Source organism: Limulus polyphemus, unplaced genomic scaffold (genome assembly GCF_000517525.1).
Source record: "Limulus polyphemus unplaced genomic scaffold, Limulus_polyphemus-2.1.2 Scaffold556, whole genome shotgun sequence".
Lineage (NCBI taxonomy): Eukaryota > Metazoa > Arthropoda > Merostomata > Xiphosura > Limulidae > Limulus > Limulus polyphemus.
This window is the reverse complement of record NW_013666166.1, coordinates 516,567-533,759: the sequence shown is the minus strand read 5'-3', so window position 1 is coordinate 533,759 and position 17,193 is coordinate 516,567. Positions and strand designations below refer to the sequence as shown.

Sequence of the window (17,193 nt, the reverse complement as noted above, 5' to 3'; positions counted from 1 at the left end):
CCTCATATGCGAGTATGAGGTTATTAGGCAGGTCACTTAACTGTTTGAATTACTTTAAATGTTGTGCAGTCAAATACAAAATATCAGAGGCACAAAAATGTATCATATGTGAAGTATGAGTTTTCACCTGGTACAAAATGAAAGTAGTGCTACGTGGTTATTAAGCATAAATCATTTTACGCAAAGAAAAAACAAACTTACTGCTACACCAACTAGCATCTTTTCTCCTACTGACACCTGTACTTTAAGACCAAAAAGACCATTCATCCCCTTCACCTGTGACCAAAAAGATCATACCATTATACTAGATACTAATCAAACAAATACAAAAAAATTACTTTCTATGGCTTCAAAACTTGGTTCTAAGATTAAATCGACATATTACTGTAAATTACTATATTTTCAAAACAGTTTATCTCAAATATACCACACACAAAACACTTGTCAGTATTTTAACCATTTGCAAGTCTATGTAATGCGGATGGAAATTGTATATTAACTATGTAGTTATTTTGTAGAATATGTAGCTCTCAGAAATAAACAGCAGTTACTGGTTGAGACTCTTGACAATCTACAAATTAAAGAAAGAGTATGTTTCTAGTATATTCTTTTTTCTTTAAATTTCTGAAGATACAAAACTGATTATTATACTGAAATAAATAAATAGTTAGTTTACTCGAATACAATAGCGATTAAGTCTTAAAATGTTGCAATATTATCCAAAATTAAAACAGTCATGACTTACCACACAAGTACAAATAAATCAGAATCAAGCTACATATAATTACACTCCTTGTTTGAAGGTAAAAACATATTTTAATCCATAATACTTTGAATTATTCTGAATGCTTTTAAATCATCCATCATTACTTATTCTAATCATTTTAAACATTATATCTACTAATACACACTCTTACCTTTAATTTATTATCATCCATCGTTACTTATTCCAATCATTTTAAACATTATATCTACTAATACACACTCTTACCTTTAATTTATTATCATCCATCATTACTTATTCTAATCATTTTAAACATTATATCTACTAATACACACTCTTACCTTTAATTTATTATCATCCATCATTACTTATTCTAATCATTTTAAACATTATATCTACTAATACACACTCTTACCTTTAATTTATTAACTAGCTGATGATGCAATTCATACTCCAAAAATGGAAGGCTCTGAAAAATATTATCATACATTTAACTGTTTATACAATTCTATTCTGTAACAAAATTTTATGTGAACAATCAAAATGCTTGTTACTGTTATAAGATTTAATCACAAAAAACAACATAATTTCAAATCATATGGTACAGGTTAAAGCTATTAGTATCAAATCATTTTAAAACAATTTTACAAGATGAACCAAAGAAAAATATTAGCCTTTAAAAATTTCTTTCTGAGCATTGAAATCATAGGTTCTTAATCAAATTATTGCACATCTTCTAGTTATTTCTATTTTTTGGTAGCATTGACAAATTTTCTTTGTTCGACAAGTATTATATATATACCTAATATGCTTTTTTGCATACATACAACATGTACAATAATGTAAATAACTGTGGAAACACAAGTGATACATATACAGAGTCACAAACAAGTAAAGACTATAAGGTGATTAATTTATTAATGACACAAAACATTTTCACAGAAGATACAAAATAAAAGCAAATAAGCTGTGCAATTCACTAATATTTTGTATGTGCACCATTTGCTCTACACAGCGTATCATACCTTGTTTCCATGCTACCATACAGTTTCTCAATGTCCAGTTGTGAAAATATTATTTCAAGTGTCATGTATTAGACCCCACAGTTCAGCCAGGTTGTTTGGTTACCTTTCGACCTTTTCAGTTTTTAAATAAGCCCATACAACCTCAAGGCCAAGTCATGGTTTTGAGTGTTCCATTGACCTTGTTACTGCCAGGATAGTTTTACCAAATTTCACGTATGCTTGGGATCACTGTCTTACTGGAAGATGAATCCTTGCACAATGATTCATAAGGGAATAGAGTGATAGATCAGAATCTGCATGTACCTGACAGCAGTCAGGCTGCCATTAGTCTTGTGAAGATATCCAACACCACTGACTAAGATGCAGCTACAAACTTGTACTGACACCCAACATGACTTGAAGACATTGTACATTGATTATACCATTCTCTTTTTACCATCAAAAAAGTTGTCATTGATTGCCAAATAATTCAAACTTATATTCACCAGTAAAAAGCACTTATCTCCAAGTGTTCACTCATTCTAACATTTATGATCCAATATCAATCTTTTAGTTTAGTTATATTTTCTCAGCAGCAGCAGTTTTCAAGTAGCTACACATCTATTGAGAACACTTTCTGCTAAAGGTGGATTTTATTGTTCTTAAGAAAACATTGTTGCCTGTATTCATTGGTAAGATCTGTACTCAACCATCACCTGTCTTGTACAGAACATGCTGAAAGATACTTAACATCACTTTTGAAGAGTTCTGGTTCTCCTCCTCAACCACTTGTATTATTGACAGTGCTCGTTTAAAGTATCTCTTCAGTCTTGCATACACCTCCTACTGAAACATGGAGTCTTTCTCTAATTCATCAACAACATAAGGAATCCTTGATTTCTACACACACCTGAAATGCAGTATTTCAATGCTGAGAGCCATGAATGGATTCACGTTACTACTGCTACACTATTGAGAATAGTATAATTGTCTGAACTTTTATAGGCTTTATACGGGTGTGATACTTTCTGATTGTTTGGCTGACAACCAATCACAGTTTGAGCTATCAACACGTAATTGCACTCTGGTTCATTTTCATTTTCACACAATGAAATTTGCCTTTTATATCATTTTTACTCACAATTTCTATAATTCTTTCCAATACTGTATACATATGACAGACTTTTATATTAATATAAACTTTAGGGTAAATTACTTGTCTTTGGGAATCATTCCAATAAAAACATTTTCAATACAGTTAGCTGTGATTCAAAAAATATACAATAAATCAGAAAGTTATGTACATCACTGATTTCTTTGGCATTCTGCTCAGCACTCCCATCTTTTTTCACTCTGCAAACCCTAACAAAAGAAAATTTTCAAATTCATTAAAATAAATATAGTTAAATTTAGATAATAACTGCTCTTGTTTTATGGTAAAAAGTTGGTAAATAAAATATACACTTTTCCATTAATCTTTTATTTATTATATTTTAATTTGATTTTTTTTACAGCAGTGTTTAATATGAAATATCAATGTAGGATTATTTTTATACATGCGTTTTTAATTTAATTTTTATTCATGTTTCATTGAAAATCTTATTAAGGATCGTGTATGTATACAAATATATGTATACTTTAGGTTCACACATACTTCCAACTTATATTACATCATTAAGCTAAACAAACTTGAGTTTATATGTTATATTAATTGTATAGTTTATTAATGAGTTATTTCTAAGTTGTATAAAGATTAGTATTATATACTCAACTGCACTGTGCACTAAAATAAAAATAATATGATTCAAGGAACTTCAGAAAGTTTTTCAACATGTTCCTGAGAGCAAGTTCACTAAGCCATCAATTAAGTCTGTCTTGCCCATTTTACAGTTTCCCAGAAGCTATGATACCTATTGTATTAAATCTTTTCAAATGTTTTTTTTTTAAATCTGATTTTCATTTACTAAAAATAAATATGAAGCCCAATCTATCAGCTGATTTATCACCTTTCATCATGTTTTACTGGTTTTGGGGGGGAAGTCTACCTCTCATCAGTAATTCTGGACAAGGGCAGATCAAAAAAATATGACTAGGCTTTATGTAATGGTGGAGCATATATTTCATGTATAGTGTCTTGTCTTTTACTTACCACAGTGAACCTGTATTTATATATCTCAGTGACAAGTGGTAAATTCAATGATAGACAAGGCTTCATATTTATTTTTAATATTTTCAATAACTTGGCCACTGAATAATTCAGAAGAATAATTAGTATAATTAATGCTATGTATTTTTCAAATCCTATATAAATACAGGTTCACTGTGGTGAGTAAAAAACAACTCTAAGCATAATACATATAATATATTCTCCATCACCATTTTATGGAGCCTAATATTGTTCTTTTAATTTGTCCTTGTCCACAGTTCCTTATGAAGGTGGAATTCCCTAAAACTAATATAATTCAGTGTCAAATTAACAGTCAAATATTTATTTTCAATATTTTAAACAATGGGTTTACTGAATAATTCAGAAGAATAAATTAGTATTACCTGTGCTATATTATTCAAATTAGGTATAAATGTAGATTCACTGTGGTGAGTAAAAGTCAGCTCAAAACACCACAGCAGTAGTTCTCAAACTGTGGGGTGTAGAATATATCCTGAGGTGTGCGAGAATCTTTCTCAATAATAGGAAAGCAGTATTTCAAATAAAATTAACATTACTGTATAGTTACATGCATGTTTGTTCTAACCTGTGGTACACTACAATTTTTAATATTTCGTGATAGTGGCATGTTGTACACGTTTTTTTGTTGTTATATTTACTGGTATGTATGGGAAGGGGTCATCAAGTACTTTGTACAAGAAGAAAAGGGATTACTGCTTAAAAGGTTTGAGAACACAAAATGTAAAGAATTTTGCCAATACAAAAAAAAAGATTATCATCACATCAAAACCTTACTTTATATGTCCCCTCCATTTTCTTTATTGAACTTTGCTACTTTGTTTAGTGATCCTTTTGGGGTAGATTTGGTAGCAAAAATTACACACACACGCATACACAAACACACACTAAACAATTAAATACTTTAATCAGATAGCAAAAACAGAACAGTATCCTTACTATGTGATGAATTGTAAATTACTGCATTGATGTACATTTGCTGGCTAGAAAACAAAGAAATTAACACCAGAAAATTAAACCATAAAGTACCTACCTAGCTTGTATAAGGCAGCCTTTACCACAGACTGGGACACTTGGTGGTTCAATGGTCATCAGCAAGATATCTGGAACTTTGTGCCTTCTGTAAACATATTCATTCAAAATTTGTTTCTGAATTGCTACAGCATAATACACTGATTAATTATCAAAAATTTAGGAATTTTATAACCATGAAAAAAACCTTAAAAGGATAGACCACTCTCAAATGATTAATTGCAAATAAACACACAGGTTACTTTTTTTAACACACTTTCTTGAATGTTGTCAAAAAAAAAGGGGAGAGAACATAACATGGTAACAAATATCAGCTTGAAATTCTGATGTACAAGTGTAATACAATCCTATATTCTGCTATCTAAAAGAGCAGTTTACAACATACCCCTTGAGCTTTCCATTTTGAAACTTGGGATTCCTGCTTTATCACTGAGTCTCAATTGAAACTGAATATCAGTTTTAAAGTTCAAAAGAAAGACGTCTGAGAATAATTACAGAAGTGTTTTAGACTTATGATGATAAAAGTCGTTATTAATTAAAAGTATAATAATTATTTCATTAGTAACTATGCTTTATGCACTGTAAGCCACGTTTCATTAACAGATGAGGCACACAATGAATTACAATGCTAACATGTCCAAAATGAGGTTTAACATATATTACTACTCACTGAAATGTCTGTTAATAGCATTTTATTATACTACACTTTTTAAGGCATATGTTTCTCAGTATTCAACTATTAATATTATGTATCTTCTTGGCTACACCCAAAAAACAACTATAACAAACCACACATTCTGCATTATTATTATTTACTGTCCCAAATTAAATGGGGATACAAGCATTATTAAACACTGATGAAAATCATGTGTATAAATGAATGACTTGTTTAAAACATTTTGGGTTGAAGTTATTTGTAATACAAGAAAAGCCCTGCCATGTCCTCTTCAATAAGCAATGGTACTCAAAGTAGCTCCAGTTAAATAAGTTATACACTCAAATGATCTTTTCTTCATATTCAAGATTTCTAACCATTTCATTTTTTTAATTCAATACTTCAAAAGCAAAGTGCAGTTCATCATATTTTCAAAAAATATGAAACATTTTTCTAAATCTTCCAAGGCTATTCCAAATGCAAACAGATTTTTTTATGAGAAAAAAAAGAGAGAGAGATCTGGTACTAAACGTACATAAATAAAACTTGATAAATTCTGTGAAAAAGTTAACTTTTTCTGAACACAAAATTATAACACCTGTACACAGAACACACACTGGAAACTACATATAACAACTAATAAGCTGGATAAACCGAATCACTTTATTGATAAAAAGATTTCTTTGAACTAATAAATATACTGCATTATTAAACCCCCTCACAATGGGATTTGATCAATGTGACCGACCTCGTAACCCTATAGTAGCTATCAGGGTTGATACCTGTTAAGTTTTCAGTAAACATTACAAATCTTCTGTACACAAAAAATCTGATTTGTTTGTGCACAAAAGTATTTTTACTAAAATTTGTCTGTGAAAATATAGAGTTAATAGTGTTGACTGCTCCAAGTGCAAAGTGATTTTTATGTTAAGGTAAAAAAATACTTTTCTTCAACCCAAAATTGTCAAATTTCAAACTTTCATTTGTGTAATCTCTAAACACTCTTAAATAAATATCAAGTGTTTTTTTTGTTAAAACTTTATATTTTATCTGTTATTTTCTTTATCATAAATCCACACGTATTAGGTCAATTTGACCAACCTTATAACCACCATAAAAAAATACAAAACAAATCTAAATTATCTTTTTTTCTCTCTAGAATGACTGCAAATTGTAACATGAAACTACTATTTATTATCCTAAATAGCTTAAAGATCATAAGAGTATACATCTGTTTATACATAATTTTATTGTTTCATTATCCTTTGACCCACGTCTAACTACTAATACCACCACATAGGTTGTAAATCATTAGACAAATGCATAGCTCACACTACATTATTAAATGACATTATGAATGAACTGCTTGAGAGCACACCTTGTAAATGTTTATTATTAATACCTTATAAATTTCTAATTTTTCCATTTTAGTTACTTTTATAATAATAAATGAAGAATATACATGAAAACAAGAAATGTATATCACTTACCTGTGACCTCATGTTTTCAATTGCCAACTATACTTAAGTCTACTTTTAAATAATAATGACACTAGTTCACTAAACGATTTTTATTTAATTGAATATTGCACACAGGAATACAAAGTAAAAACATGCAAAGTAAAGAATGTCCTACAGCTATCATAATTTATCTGGCTTTTTAACTATGGCATAAGAGGCTTTAAGAATTTAGCTAAGCTTGTTAATTCTGAACATTGCAAGAGAAGTTTTCCAACTGGAGGCGAAATAAACAATACTCTGTACATAAAACAATGCAATATAATATGTCATTTGATACATTAAAACCTTGGCTTTTTTTCACTGGTTATAAATAATATAGTAGAAAACGTCAGGAAACTCAAAACTTTCAGTCAGTAACGCCCACAATTTAAAGAAATATGTAACAAAATGGTTATGAAGTTTTGAAGTAAAAGACATTACCTGCACACAATGCACCGTGTCAAGTTCACAGGAAAGGGAACACTTGACTCACTGTATGGTATATGACACAGACTGCAGGCAGCATGACTAACTGAGTCTTCATTCCTAAAGATAAGAAATACAAACTGTAAGCAGATTTAAGCATTCCATGATTTATTTTCCATTTACTTAAAAAACATGTAGTAGTAAAAACATAATCTAACAAGAATTAGAGAAAACATTAACCCTAATTACGTGATGTAGTCTTCTACTTTGTTTTATAAACACCACATATTCTTCAAATCTATAAACTATCAGTAAATGTCAATTGATACACTTCTCACAGTACAAATTTTAAAGGAATTTCAATCTGCTAAAGAATATAAAATGTTTTTCTAAAACTAAAATCTATGTCAACAGTTATATATCTGTTTTCAACCCAAAATAAGTTTTCAAAAATGACTTCATATGAAACTGCCAAGACTCAAATTCCTAACAAAAATGGTTAATATAACTCTTTCAGCTCCTACTTAATCCACAAGAACATATTCGGTTAATAAATCAAAGGATAAAACAAATGTTACTTAATTTATAGTAAATTGTATCTTACAGTTTGATTAAAACTTGTTCATGTGACATTTTGGTTATTGAGTCACTTAAAAGCCCTCTTATAATGACATGACCTTTAACCTTTATTAGTTAAAGTTAGCAGAAAACACAGAATAATAATATTGTCTTACTTTTTTTTTCTTAAATAATTAATTGATTAAAAAAAATCTAACCATTAATGATTAAGTTATGTTATTTCAATGGCAAAATAATTCTGAAAACTTGTTTGCACAGAACTTTCAGCAAAAATCCAGGTAAAATAGGAATATGGGTAAAAGTTCTTACTAACTTCAAAGATAACATTAACACTATTGTTTGTTTTTTAATCCTATTCCCAAGATACAATAAATAATCCTAGCTTTAACTATTCCCAGAAAGAAAGATTAAAAAGAATGTTTTACATGACCATCATTTCGGAATACTTACCAATCTCCATTATGTGATACTCTGACCTGATTGGCCAAGTTTATATCAACTTTCAGAGGTTTCTCTTTATCTTTGGCTGTCTCTCTTTCCTTTTCCCAGTCTCGTTGAGTGTTTGTTACTACAGTACAAGGTCTAGGGTTTAGAGTGTAACCCAGAGTGGATGTTCCATCGTGTTCATTAGACATATTTGTGTTGAGCACAGCAGCTGTTCCTGATGCTGACAGGATACACACCTCATCGCTGCTCGCAAATTGGAAATTAATCAACACAAGAATAAATATTAAACTTATGTAATATAATTGGTCGGAGATTGCAAATAAAAGTTATGACAAAAGACAAGAAAATTTTCCTAACATAGCAAAAAATATGATTGGAAACCTATGTTTATGTTTCGTTTATGAAGTGTCTTACATCAAGACATTAGTTAATTTAGAAGCTTTAGCTTCACAACAAATAATAAAATGGTAAAGCATCTCTTTTTTTTTTCTTCCTTTTTTTTAAGAAAAATCCAAAAAAGTTTAATGTTAAAAAAAAGCATAAAGTATATTGAGAAAATTTACAGCATCAATTGCATTCTTATGTAAAATCAAATTCACAGTGCATAGCTGACAAGTTTATAACTAATATATCAACAAATAACTCCAAAAATAAATTTTTAAATAATGAGAGAAAATACCTCTAATACAAAAGAAACTTTTCCTAATTCCTAAACTGGTTTAAAGCCTAAATTTCAAGATATTCCATCAAGTCAATATTTTATAGACTTTTTACAAAAAACACTACACATTAGTAGTGCCTACAAATTATGTATCTTTGTACATACTAGATCTCTGCCGATTCACAATAGCCAAGGACAATATTACATCCCAGAGCTCTGGTGTGAGATCGGACCTCTTTTCGTAGTTCAGTCCACCAAGCATCCCTTGTTTCTGGTTCATCTGTGAAGCAGAATAAGTGCTCAGAATATAAACCATAAACATTCTTAACATGTATCCAATCAATACAAATAAACTTTGATCCATTACCCAAAAATGAAACATAAGTAAAAATTACTCAAAACTGAAGTATTAGGAAAATCTGTAGAAGACCCTAATTTGTGCCATAAAATTTAACCAATCTAAGAAACACAAGACAGTGAGTAAACTAGAATGTACACATAATAGACATTTAGAGAAAACAGTACCAATAGCAGTCTATATGAGATATTGTTACTGATATTTTGAAAATTTAAGTTGTGAGGCAAGAAACTCTCAGAAAAAACAGCAAAAATAGTGTAATTAATTGCTTTCATGCATCAAATCTTTTAAAAAATATTTAATGATTTTAAGGTTTACTAAAAGGGAAAAATTTACATAAATACAAAATACATTTTGAAATAATTCTGAAAAGGAAGGCATTTTCAAAATAAAAATTCTAATCCACTGTTATATCCCACTACAACTCCTAAAAACAAAATTAATGACCCAGTTATCTGAAAAACATAAAATTATTTCTACAATGAAGGTATCATGAATGTCCTTTTATTTAACAAGTTTTAAATTATATTCTTTGTATCTAACCTTTCTGGCCTAATGTGAGAGTCAAAACCTCATCATTATGTTTCAAAATATCAATCTGGTGATGGCATGGTAAAGATGCCATGAAAAAGTTCTGACAATCTGGCAAAAAATGTATGGAGCAGATTGCAAGTCCAAATGATAGAGTATGAAACTGAAAAACCTGGTTGTCATGCATGAAATGGAGATAACGCCTTGAAGACTTGGTGATTGGGATAGGAAGTTTTGCATCTGCAAAGTTGAATTTTGTCATCGATAATCCGGATGAAAAGAGCCACTGAAAGGCAAGAAACAACTCCACTGAAAACCAAAGAGGCTAGAGGATGTGACTGAGACAAAAAAGGTTGATGACTGGTCGCCAAGAATAAAAACACTTGGGAGAGGAGGTGGCACACTCTTTGGCCTCTTTGTGTAAAGATCCTGGATGGCTTGAGCTCGGTGGTTGGGAGTAAAAGGTAGTGGAAAGACAACTGGTATGAGAGACTGAGGAGGAGGAGACGTGAAATGAATGATCAATCTGCTCCTGAGAACTTGAATGACCGAATGATATGGGGTGAATGTCTCCCATACTGATGCGAAGCTTCTAAGATGAGACTTCACCAAACCTCACCCCATAAGGTAGTCACCAATGCCAAAATTTGCACTCCACCCTGATAGAGTATCCTCATTGGTAAGGTTGAAATTGCTCTTGTGTTTGAGTGGATTGTGATGCCAAACCAGGAGGTCTGGACATCCAGTGTATATTGTTTCACAAAAATAAAAATTACAATCAAATATCTATATAATCAAAAGAGTAATATGTATGCAGGCATGGAAAGCTTTTTAAACTTCATTAAACATTGCAAAAATGACATTAGGAGCAAGAAAATACAATCAAAGAAATCATAATGACATTTGTGACAAGAAGTACATCTACCTCTATTAAACAATACCTTTATTTTTCTATACAGCATGTATGTCATAAGTTCTCAATGATATTGGAAATTCTTAAATAATTTCACTTACAAAGTGACAAACATCACAGTTTACCTTATTAAGTGAACAGTTAAACTGACTGAAAATTTCAATTATAAAAGCTGTATGACATTCAAAAACCTATTATACCATTATGAAAATTTGGTTGATAATACATTAATGAAAATGAAATAGATATGAAAACAAAGAATGGGAAATTATTATGTAATCCTGGGTGAGATGAAATAATATAATTGGCAAAAATGTGTTTTTTATCTAAATTGAGCTAAGCCTAATCAAAGACATTTTTGAATGCTACCATAGGCTTAAGACTTAAAACACAGTAGACTTTATAAATACTTACAATAGTATGGGACTTGATATCATATGTTTCCCTGTTTCTTTGTACAGCTTCTTGTACCATCATCTGTACCTCATGTAGCTTACTGCTATCAGTCCCCTAGAAAATTATAATTACAATGACATCTGAGGTGAAGCATTTTACATTAGAAACTAAGTATGATTTTAAGCTTAAAAATAACTACTATGTTACAAACTTAAACCTAAATAAAAACTCAAAAGCAAACAGTTGAACATTATTAGGAATTACTATATCAATAATAAGTTTTAGTACCTCTTATATGATCAAGAAACAATACTATAACATTTCATAAAAAGAAAATAGTATTCAGTCAAAATACTTGGTGGTAGATAGCTGCTAGTTGCCTATTCATGTGTGTTTCCAACTCAAGTGAAAGGGTTAAAAATAGATGTTATCACTATCTAATAAATACATAACAAAAAATGTACTATATTTTATTAACAAAAACGTGAGCTCAGTTTCTCAAAATCATTTGCCCATTTGATCCTAAGTTATTTGAAATTATGCGAAAACAAATAATTCTGCTTCAAACAAAATGGAAATAAAATCATAATATGCAATAAAGCAATAAAATTAAGTATAAACAGATGTAGCTTTAAGTCATTTAGGATATATAATTGTAGTTTTTGGTTACAATCTGCAGTCATTCTAGAAAGTAAAAAGGGTAATTTAGATTTATTTAATTTTTTTATAGTGGTTTCAGGATTGGTCAAATTGACCATATCCATATAGAGTTAGGGTAGAGAAAATCACAGATAAAATATAGTTTTACTGAAAAACAAATTTGGTATTTATTAGGAAGTTTTAGAATTTACACAAAGGAAATGTGAATATGTTTCGATAAAGAAATGTATTCTCAATCATAACGAGGGATGCACAGGTAGTAAAATTTGGACGATTACTGGGTCACTAAGCTTCATCCGGGGCCGAGTTCTCCCCTTGCCCCTCCCCCAAAACAACAGACAATTAGAAACAAAAACAAAATTGACATTTATTACATTTAACCAAAAAATCATCAACAGAACATTCAAGTTTTACTTTCAACTTTCAATGCCAAGCCCCAGTTTCTCAAACCCTAACCCCTATTGTTCTCAAAACCCCCACCTTCCCCAGAAATCCACTTCTCAAGCCATTCCCCCAAGCGATTTAGAACTTGTAATGGCACGAACAGTAGTTAGACATGGTTCAAAGGGCAATAAAACAATAAAATATAATTATAAATAGATGAATACTGTTATGAGTTTAAAGCAAAGCCACTTAGGATAAACGAATGTGGTTTCACGCTACATTTCAAGACATTCTAGAAAGAAAAAAAGGGTAATTTAGATTTATTTCAACTTTTTTTTTTGGTGGTTACAAGGTCAATCAAATTGACCAACCTTGTAGAGAGTTAGGGTAGAGAAAATAACAGACAAAATATAAAGTTTTACTGAAAACAAACATTTCAAATGTATTTAGAAGGTTTTAGAGTTTTGATATGAAGATAAGTATTTTTAAGCTTAACATGAAAATTACTTTGCACACAGACTATTCAAAACAAATACTCGATATATTCAAGGACAAATCTTTTTTTTTAGTTTATGAAAAATACTTCACTAAAAATATGATTTTTTTAAGTGAAAGATTTACAATGTTTACTGAAAGAATGCCAAATTTCATGAAGATATATACACTATATCAAAAGTTAGTAGTATCAAATCTATAAAAAACTCTATACAAGTACAAAAACTCACGTGGTCGGTCAAATTGATCGAACCTGCATGGAGAGAGTTAAACATAACTACTGATTTGGCATTTAAATTGTTTCACTAACATTTTACAAAACATGAGCTAAGTAATATTTCATCGTCCATGATGAAAATTTGTTTTCTTTATAGTATTTTCTCAACTAAATATTACAGTTAAACTCCTTTCATGGAACTTCAAAAGAGAGTATGAAAACGTATCTAAAAAACCTCCAATTCAGTTAATACTTACTTTTCCACTGATAATTCTAGGAATTACAGGAGCTGGAAGAGCTGTCAAAAAGGCACCGGTTCCTGTCTAAATGCATAAATAAATTATAAGCTGATGAAACAAAACAACCTAAAATATTTTAAAGTTTTACCAAAGTATTCTGGATAATTCATAAAGAATTAACTCAGGTTAGAGTAAATATATTTTTTTATAACTTGAACACAACACATAAAAATAGTTATTTTAATACAAGATGTATAAACATGTATTAAATGAAAAGTAACTTATATGTAACATGGAGTGTCTTTACACAAAATTAAATAAAAATTAGGATTAAAATAATTAAAATTCATGTGATTCGACTTTCAAACTTATAGAAAAATATCAAAGAACCTAAAATGAATGACAAAATTATTCAAAAAGCAATATTTAAGTTACATAAAAGTAAAAATTACCAAAATGGAAAATTAATACACTGGATGCCACTTATTGTGAACATGGATAATGTTATCAGAATTAATAAGTCCTGACCAAATGTATAAAAATACATAGAAAAAACATTGTTTATTGTAATCTGCACTTCATTTTTTGTTATCACTTTTAATCAGCATAACCATCTAAAGGTCAAGCGAGCTGAGGAAGGTTCATTATAAAATATGGCATGGCTAAGTTGTCATTAAAATCACCTATGCTCTTGCTTTTCCTATCCATAATTAGTTGTTCTCATTCCTTCGTGAGAAAGGTTCACCATAAAGTATGGTGAGGCTAAGTTGTCATTAGATCCTCTAGGCTCTTGCATTTCCTTTCCATAATTACAGTACAGTTGTTTTTGTTCCTGCATGAAAGACGGTGCTCCAACAAATTTAAATTTTTGTTAACCCTCTAACACTTAAAGAAAAAGTTGTCATTTTAGAACGCTATTATGAGTTACCAAAAATGAGGCAACATAATGCAGCAGTGCAATTAAAAATTTCCCAACTTCTTTTGTGTAAAATTTTAAAAATTAAACTGACATTGAGAGGAAGCAAAACACAAAGAAAACCTAAACTGTAAGAAAAAGCGCAGTGGAAAAGATAACTAGGTCGAATCAGCATTAAAACTTTGGTTTACTAATGTTCTGTCAGACTGTTATTCGGACAGACCCAGAATTGAGAGATGAAGAAGAAGCTGAAGCTCAAACCCATAAAGTTGATAAACCTCCAACAAGTGCTGAAACACGAAAGTATGCTTCGAATTTTGGAACTTGGCATACATCACAAATCAGACGAGTTTCATAAACAGTATGAACAAGAAAGTTTTGTTAATGAATTGCTCTGAAAAAATAGTTGACAGTCAATTTTAAATGAATTTGTCCAATTATAGTTTTAACTGTTTTTAAATATGTCAATAAATGTAAAAAATCCAGTTTTTACACTTTTAGGTAACATGTTTGCTAACCTATATCAATAAACATTACTGTAAGTACTGAATTTTTATTTCATCGGTTAACGTTTTCAATCAGTTATTGTTATCAATGCAACTGTGACCTGAAATTATCACAATAATCAATATCAGTAGGAACAGAAAGACTTTACAGATTATGGCAAAAGTTAGTAAAGTTGCAAAAACTACAGTAGCTCGGTATGTTGTATAAAAAACAATATTGGAACCTCATCATGTCATTACAGTCTGTTTTGCCATGTTTGGTTATGCTATGTCTGATGACTGTATATCCTGACAATAGCCCTGCAGCATAGTTTCCATTGCAAAAAGCTCATTTTAAGGATGCCATGTCCAAAACATTCTGCTCCTCCATGCATAGTTTCCATAATCCATGTAATGTACAAGGATGACTGTTTCCCAGTTGCATAAATATGCATAGGCACTATGGCCATCAATTTGGCCTGTGTGTCTTCATGTGGAATGGCATGAATACCCATTTCATTCTACAGCTGCATGAGGTACATGATGGTTAACCAGGAGGATCCCTGAAAACCTTTTTTTTTTGGTCAATCCATAACTTGTTGACCTCACTTCCAGACAGATCCTTCTTGATTTGTTGCATACTGTTGCCTGGGACGTGTGGACAGTTTTTGCTATGGGCTTGTATGTTTATGGACTTCTATCTGTTATATTATGGCTGGGATACAACATGTTGCAAGTCTTTTTCCCAATGGTACTGGTTTCTCCAGCTAATTCATATTCCTTTGTTTTCCAATGCCATTATTCACAAGGGATATTCCTCCTGTTTTAGAAATCCTAAATCCCTAATCTGAACACATCTTGAAGATGTGAGTTCATGATTATATGCATCAGAAATAGCTGTTACATATTTTCCCCAAAAGCTATCAATTTTTGATAGCATAAAACTATCTAAGGAATACAAGCAATGTCAGAATGTTTGTCTGATACCTGCTGTTCCACTGCAGCTTTATATTAACTGTGGTTTTCAGGTGAATTGCTAATTTGCATATTCAAAATTATTTTAAGATAATGTACTCAACCCTCTGTGTAAACTTATAGCATTGAAAATTTTAATTCCAAAATAAAAAAATTCATTAGTACTTTAAACAGTGCTAATGGTAGATATTACTTGTAGTGATGGTAACCAGAGAATGCAAGAATAGTATATTAACTATACTCATTACTGGGTTGATTTTTAGTTTTGATCAACGTAAGTAGATTGTTCTGATCAGAAGTTCATAATTTTTACATGAATATTTTGTTGAATATGGAAAAGTTAATGTTACACTCCATGTTTACTGTTGTTGTTTTAAATTTTCTGTAACAGGACCCTGTTCCTGAGTCACACATGAATGGTAAGAGTGATGATGCGGAGAGCAGTGATGATGATCAGCCTGAAGTGGACCTGTCAACGGGTAATAAAGAAGCTTGTGTCTTAGAGGTGAGAAAACTTTTAAGTGTAATTAATTTCATGAAATCTAATAACAGGAGATTTGGAAGATTATAGCAGGTCAAGAAAGTTGGTGAAACAGGAAATTAGGACATCAAAAAGAAAGTATGAGAAAATGAAAAAATTAAGAGTAAAGATCTCTTTTAAATACATTAAAGGTAAACAAAATGTTAGGATGGGGGTTAGTACCCTTTAGAGATGATAAAGAAGGTTTGTATCTGATGATTATGAGATGGCTGGGTTATTAAATTTTGCTTTTTCTTTGTTTTTTACTGATGAAGATTTAAGCAGTATTCCACATCTTGAACAGTTGATAGATAGAAACAAGATCAAACTAGATGACTGCATTAATTCTGAGCTGATTAAGAAAACATTGGGAAGTTTAAAGAATGATAAGGCTCCTGGGCCAGATAATATTTCTCCAAGGGTTTTGAAGGAGGTTAAAGATTGGATATGTGAGCCACTTGCTACTATTTTTTTGTCAGTCCATAAATAGTAGGCAGGTACCAGAGGATTGGAAGTTAGCTAATTGTAACTCCTCTTTTCAAGGAAGGTGATAAAAATTGTCCCAGTAAATAATGACCTATTAATCTTACATCAGTGGAAAAGTTTTGGAAAGTCTGATAAAAGATGCTTTGCAAAGCCATTTAACAAAGTTTGGAATTTTATTGGATAGTCAACATGGTTTCACTAAGGGAAAATCTTACATTACAAATCTTTTGACATTCTTTGAAAAGGTAACTGCTTACGTAGATGAAGGTAAGAGTGTAGATTTGGTGTATCTGGATTTTCAGAAAGCATTTGACAATGTGATGCATAAAAGGATTATAAAAAATAATTATCTCTCTAGATGTGGAGGATAAGTTAGCAAATTGGATAGAAGAGTGACTGGATGGAA

At 30.6% G+C, this 17,193-nt stretch overlaps 1 protein-coding gene across 1 annotated transcript in view; it reads right to left on the bottom strand.

Annotated features, from left to right (window-relative positions):
• Nucleotides 1-201: 201 nt before the first annotated feature.
• Nucleotides 202-17,193, bottom strand: part of LOC106459083 (C2 domain-containing protein 5-like) — a gene marked incomplete at its 3' end in the record, with an annotated part of 49,924 nt that continues 32,932 nt past the window's right edge. Inside the window, exons 13-19 of the mRNA XM_022385495.1 lie at nt 9,378-9,492; nt 8,555-8,794; nt 7,541-7,645; nt 4,947-5,033; nt 3,033-3,090; nt 1,140-1,193; nt 202-276 (exon numbers count right to left, since the gene is read on the bottom strand). Coding sequence (XP_022241203.1) covers nt 202-276; nt 1,140-1,193; nt 3,033-3,090; nt 4,947-5,033; nt 7,541-7,645; nt 8,555-8,794; nt 9,378-9,492 — 734 coding nt within the window. The remainder of the gene's footprint in view (nt 277-1,139; nt 1,194-3,032; nt 3,091-4,946; nt 5,034-7,540; nt 7,646-8,554; nt 8,795-9,377; nt 9,493-17,193) is intronic.